The following is a 6,197-nucleotide window of genomic DNA, read 5'->3' as shown; positions in this document are numbered from 1 at the left end:
CTAATCGCCTGCCCAGAACAAAGCCAAACGGCAAGGTAGCAGCGACAAACAACAAAAGACCTTGACCCTGAAATCCCAAGCTTGAATGCCGGGCCGGGCCCCCGCAATGCGCCAACGCAGAGGTGCCTACGGTGATCGACCCGCTTATTCGTAGCTAACGGTGTGTGGTCACGCCGTTTGGGCCAAACAGATGCTCGCTTTCCTCTTCAGGGCCACGCTAAATCCCCATCCCAACGCCTTGGAGATCGACCCGGTTGCCGGGGCATTAATCGTCGGGTCGCAACACAAACATCCACACCTGTCCACACGGCAATCAGCTACCGACGTCCTTGTCGCTGCCGCTGCTGTCTCTCTCATATGCTTATTACTTGCGCCGCGCGATCCATCACCTTGTGCGCTTCTTCCTTCTTCTTTTTTCCCCCTTCCGGCACTTTCCAGTCATCCGATCGTGATACCCCCACAACCCCCAGAGGACTTGTGTTCTCGTCGGTTTTTGTTCTTGTTGTTTTTCTGCATTATCAACTTTCGGTGTGCTGTTGCTGCCGTCAGACTCCGATCCCAGTCCGGCGTCACTCACTTGTTATCGATAATCGCACCGACAGATAATCGCATCGTCTCTTTTGTTCAGTCCGTTCCGCGCGCTCGAGACCGACCCCGTCCACCACAGCAAATCAGCCACCAAGCCACGGCGGCCTCCTCCCAAACATCGTCACGACCACCGATATTCAAACATGGAGAACCTTCTCAGCCTCGCCTTCGACTCCCTCTCCTCCTACGACGGCCCCAAGGTCCGCAAGGGCCTGCGCCAGGTAGAAGGCCTCCTCGCCCAGATCTGCCTCTCAGCGCCGTCAAGGTCATCAAAGTCGCCGGCGACTGACGATGAGTCCGCCCGGTCGAGCGGCAAGTCTCTGTCCGACCTGTCCGACGACCTGGCCTTCCGCGAGTTCTTCAAGCTGCAGGAGGGTTTCGAGTGGAACGTCGCCTTGCGCCTTATCAACACCCTTGACCGCCTCATGGGCAAGGGTACCGATGGCCAGAATGACCTTCTCATCCTCAGCTCGCTGGATCTGATCCAAGGCGTCCTACTCCTCCACCCACCAAGCAAGGCACTCTTCTCGAGAGAACAAAACATGAACGTGCGTTTGACATCAAAGGCTCCTCCAAGTTTTCGCAAACTGACTCCATCCCGCAGCTCCTTCTTGACCTCCTCGAACCCGTCAACTGCCCGGCCATCCAATCCGCGACTCTTCTCGTCCTCGTCGTCGCTCTCATCGACACCCCCCTGAACACGCGCACCTTCGAGGCCCTCGACGGCCTCCTCACCGTCACCTCCCTCTTCAAGTCCCGCTCCACCGCCCGCGAGGTCAAGCTCAAGCTCGTCGAGTTCCTCTACTTCTACCTCATGCCCGAGGTCCCCTCTATCCCGCGCGCCGACGCCCGCGCCTCCGTCCCCGCGATCCACCAGCGCAGCCCCAGCAAGCTCGCCGGCGCCTTCGCGGGCGGCAACTCAACCGCCTCGGACGCCCAGCACTACGCACGGAGTCGCGCCGGCAGCGAGTCCGCCGACACCCTGACCACGGAGGAGAAGCAGGAGCTGCTGGGCCGCCATCTCAGCAGCGTCGAGGACCTGGTCAAGGATCTGCGGACGTGCACGCCCTTTGGCGGTGTCGTTTGCTGAGCCATGTGTGTGCATACAACTTCTGAAGGGGATCGGTGTCTCGTGTTTGGTGTTTCTGGTTGTCATCGGGCTCCTTCTGCTTTCCTCATTTTTTTATTAGACTCGCATGCGTTCATCATCGCTTCTTCCAGTCTTCATTTTCATCCTTCATACTGTTTGGCGTTCGCGGAGGGCAGGGATGCGACACGAAGGATCAATGTCTATCGTCTTTTGTTATTTTTCTCCAAGGAAACGGTCGGTCAGGCGGAGTTGCTCTTCACACAAAAAAGGTTTCCCACCACTCCTCATCGCATAATAAGTATTCTTACAAGAGAGAGAATTCCCGAAGGCATCGGGAATCTGTGTAACAAAACATGTACCGTCGCTCGTTTATTACTTCAATTCAGGCGTCTCAAGAAGACAGATATGAACACGAGAACAGAGAGAAAACACACAGCGTCACTCAGTTCCTCAAACCTTCTCACCGCCGCCGTGGTTCCGGGCTCGGCGCCGGTCCAGGCGACCTATCGATCGGCGACCTCTCCATCATACTAACGCTCCTCGCGCTCGGCGTCATCAGCGGCGGCGACGGCATCCCCGGCGACGTCGGGCTCGGCATCTCGCTCCCGTACAGCTCGAACCGCCCCTCCGTCGTCGGCGGCGAGGACGGAGCCAACGCCTGCTGCGACACAGACGTGACCGCGGCCGGCGCCCCCCTCTTCACACGCGAGTCAATCTCCACCGGCGCGACGACGTCGCTCGGCGAGTGCGCCTGCAGCGGCACGCCGCGGTGCCGGCCCGGCGACGACGCCACCGTCGCTGCCCCCTCGGCGGACGCCACCGTCTCCGTCTCCGTGTACGGCCCCGCTACGGCGTCCGGGCCGAAGTAATCCTGCGTCGCGCCGCGGCGCGCCGTCGGCCGCGAGCCGGATGTCACCTCCGACATGGCGCGCGCGCTGCGTCCTGGCCGCGAGGACGCTGCTCCCCCGCCGATGACGTTGCTCAGCCCGCCGCCGCCGCCGCCGCCGCCGCTGCGCTGGGATGAGGCCGTCATGGTGGTCGCCCCGCGGCGGCGGCGGCGGCGGACGAGGCAGAACCACGCGAGGACGCCGACCAGCGCGAGACCGACGACAGACACGCCCACGCCGATGCCCGCCTTGGCGCCCGCTGACAAGCCGCCGCTTCCGCCGCTGCTGTTCGGGTCGTACGTCACGTCCGTGGCGGTGGGGTTCCCCGGCGCGCAGGCGGCGGTGCCGGAGACGCTGGTGCAGTGCATGAGGTCGTCGCAGCAGCCCTGGCCGTCGGCGCAGGCGTGCTGGGTGGTGGCCGTGCAGCCCGGGTCCGCGGGGGTGAGGCCGCCGGCGGTGGAGGACGGCGTGGCGGAGATGGTCTGGATGCACTGCTTGGACGAGGCGCAGGTGTTGCCGTAGGGACAGCAGCCGCCGCCGAATCGGTCTGCGCAGCGGAAGTTGGAGGTCGAGGGGCAGCCGCGGTAGCAGCAGGCGGACCCGGTGGAGGACGTGACCGTCGGGTTGCCGTTGCTGGTGGGCGTTATCGTGACGGTGACGACGTTGGTGCATTGGAACTGCGAGGCGGAGCATTTTGAGTCGCAGTTGGAGCCGATCTGGCAGCACCACGGATTCCCGTTCGGCTTGACGTAGCAGTAGTTCTCGTTGGAGCAGCATTGGTCCGGGAAGCCTATGTCGAGGCCTATATCACATCTCAATCTGTCAGAACCGGCCTCTCCATTTATGGTCTTCGTCTCAGGATGGTTTGCGGGAGTCTCACATGAATGCGCGTTCGCGGGGCAAGGAGCCCCGTCGCGGGCCACGAGACGGGGCTCGTCGATGAAGAAACGCGGGACGAGGCCGCCGCCGCCGCCTGCTGGTGACATGTCGACTGCGGCGTACCGTCTCTGTCCGGCGGCCGCGCCGGCGCAGACGGCCATTGCGGCGACCACGAGAAATGCCGCCATTTCGTCTTCTCGGGTCTAGGTGTTTTCTTTTTGAATCGCCACAGAGAGTCTTGAGTCTGCGAAAGAAACGGCACAGAGGCGACAGCTCGGCCAGCTAGGGTGTGGTGTAGCAAAAAAAGAGACGTCGTGTGTTCCGCGACGAGGCTCAGGAGCCCATTGTCCTCGGTGCGACCGGCGGAAGGCTACACCAGATTGTGAAGAGGGTGAGACCGGAAAACCAGAGGTGGACAAATACACAAGACCCAGAGATGAGGGATTGGAGGGCAATGTAAGCAAACAGGGTCGGGTCTGTCAGATGCGAGGATGCATGCGACTCAATGGAGCATAGTCGATATGGTGCCCTCCCCTCCGTAAGCACAGCTTGCCCGCCTTTCTTGCTCCCCTCACAACATTGCGCGTTTCCCTCCGTGCTGCTTTACATACTTTCAAGTAACATAGGGTCCAACAAGGCTTGCGCGAGTTTTCGGGACGAGGAAGCGGGCATGGCAGCTGCCCGAAGGCGCAAGAGAACCGACCCTGGCCTGCATATCACAAGAGCGGATATGCGAAAGGGAAGCATTTGCCCCTCTCAGTGCCTCTCGGCCGCCACCGAAGACTTTGGTAAACGGAGGTGATTGGTAGCCTGGTTGTATCGTTGGCTCGCCTGCCTGCAGATGGTCGTCGTGGTGTGGCTGCTGGGCCGCTGGGCTGCATGTCGGGAAGCCTGGCCCCAGTGTGAACCGATGCAGGACATTGCTCGTCTGCTCCCGCGGCAACAGCGGCCGGGGGCCGATGGGCGGGCCGGTGTGGAAGGAGAGAAAAGACTTGCAGTTTGCTTCGTTATCTGAGATTGATGATCGAGCGAAAGCACGGATTGGGTCACCTTTGCGATTCGGAAATGAGGTTTGGGTGTCTCGACACTGGTGGCGTACTCACGGCCTTCACTCGCAGGCTAGGCGCATCACCCCTTCATGTACTCGAAGAAGTAGATCAAACTCCAGCCCCAATGCCGCTGGACATTGGTTAATCTCGCATCTTGGCTGTTGGATGTCAATTGCGGCCGTTCTCCCAAACCGTAACGCTTTCTTCTCAGAAACGCAGGCAACAGTAAGTGTCGCTGCATTACCTGCAGATGAGCAAACACTCCCAATGTCCAGGAAACCAAGCCAAGGAACCCCACGACGAAATTTAAAAAACGTTCCAGAACCTTTGCGAAAGCCAAGTCGTGAATAGATTACAGCGGAAATTTTGCCCGCCAAAAAGAAACACCCGGGAACGGAAGTGAAGCTTCAGGCACAGGGCCCGGCCCGCCGCGCCCTACGAAACCCGTCCGTCCCGTCCCCAGAAACGGCCCTAAAGCAAGTGGACAGCAGCTGGCAGAATCCCCCTACCCGGCAGGCGGTCTGCTCACCAAAACACCCCCGCCAAGGCACTGGCACCTTTACCCCTCCAAACTTTCCTCGCCGAGTCCGTACAGGTCTGCCGCAAAATTGAAGATATTCCCAAACCACGCCAATCCTGCTAGCCACCGACCTCCTCGCCTCTCCTCCTCTTCCTCCTCCGCCACCCACCCTCACCAAATCACACCACACACAGACACAATGACCACACCACAACCGACACAATTCCCCCTCCCCCCGCTCCTAACCCACCCCTCCTCCTCCGCGCCCGAGCTCATCACCCAAGGCGCCGAAGCCCGCCTCTACAAGACCACCTTCCTCGGCCCCTCCGTCCCGTCCGCCCTCAAATACCGCCCTCCGAAGCCCTACCGCCACCCAACCCTCGACGCCCGCCTCACCCGCGCCCGCATCCTCGCCGAGGCCCGCGTCCTCGCAAAATGCCGCCGCGAGGGCTGCCCCGTCCCCGCCCTCTACGCCCTCGACGAGGCCGCCGGCTGGATCATGCTCGAGTGGATCCCGGGCGCCCCCGTCCGCGTGCGTATCAACGAGTGGCTTGACTCCGTCGTTCCCAGCCAGGCCCCGGCTGGAGTTCCCGAGGAAGAGACGGACGATAAGGTTATGGCGGACACACAAGCAACAACAACACCAGAAGAAAACGCCGCCGCCGCAGCCCCGCGACGAGATGCCACGGATATCAAGAACCTGATGAGGAGGATGGGCGCCGCCGTCGGCAAGATGCACAAGATCGGGATCGTACACGGGGACCTCACCACATCCAACATGATGCTCCGCCCGCCAAAGCCTGCTGCTGCTATCACAAACGGCGGGGAGGCCTCGAAATTGGACGGGGAGATCTTCATCATCGACTTTGGACTGGCGAGCCAGAGCACCTCCGACGAGGACCGCGCGGTCGATCTCTATGTCCTCGAGCGCGCTTTCGGCAGCACGCATCCCCGCGCCGAGCAATACTTCCAGGATCTGCTGGACGCCTATCGCGCATCGCACAAGCAGGCGCCTACGACTCTCAAAAAGCTCGAAGACGTCAGGATGAGGGGCAGGAAGAGGAGCATGATTGGTTGAAACATCTTGTCGGAGATTTAGATCAAGGTTCAAGAAAAGAAAAAAGGAATGAATTTGATACCCCTCGGTCGGAAGAGTATTCTTTTTCGGCTGCATCTACCACATC

The 6,197-nt window shown here is 60.9% G+C and overlaps 3 protein-coding genes across 3 annotated transcripts; 2 read left to right on the top strand and 1 right to left on the bottom strand.

Annotated features, from left to right (window-relative positions):
* Positions 1–731: 731 nt before the first annotated feature.
* Positions 732–1,678, top strand: GCG54_00012031 (uncharacterized protein; the record flags this gene model as incomplete). Its single annotated transcript, XM_045411919.1, has 2 exons — positions 732–1,136; positions 1,193–1,678. 2 exons carry the CDS (start codon positions 732–734, stop codon positions 1,676–1,678), a joined length of 891 nt encoding a protein of 296 aa, XP_045266792.1.
* Positions 1,679–2,138: 460 nt separating this feature from the next.
* On the bottom strand, positions 2,139–3,605 carry GCG54_00012030 (uncharacterized protein; the record flags this gene model as incomplete). The annotated part of the gene is made up of 1 exon (XM_045411918.1): positions 2,139–3,605. The coding sequence occupies one exon, from the start codon at positions 3,603–3,605 to the stop codon at positions 2,139–2,141; it is 1,467 nt and encodes a 488-aa protein (XP_045266791.1).
* Positions 3,606–5,212: 1,607 nt separating this feature from the next.
* On the top strand, positions 5,213–6,091 carry GCG54_00012029 (EKC/KEOPS complex subunit BUD32; the record flags this gene model as incomplete). The annotated part of the gene is made up of 1 exon (XM_045411917.1): positions 5,213–6,091. One exon carries the CDS (start codon positions 5,213–5,215, stop codon positions 6,089–6,091), a length of 879 nt encoding a protein of 292 aa, XP_045266790.1.
* Positions 6,092–6,197: the final 106 nt, after the last annotated feature.

This window comes from Colletotrichum gloeosporioides (genome assembly GCF_011800055.1).
Source record: "Colletotrichum gloeosporioides strain Lc1 chromosome Unknown consensus_28, whole genome shotgun sequence".
Classification (NCBI taxonomy): domain Eukaryota; kingdom Fungi; phylum Ascomycota; class Sordariomycetes; order Glomerellales; family Glomerellaceae; genus Colletotrichum; species Colletotrichum gloeosporioides.
This window is presented reverse-complemented; position numbering and strand designations above follow the sequence as displayed.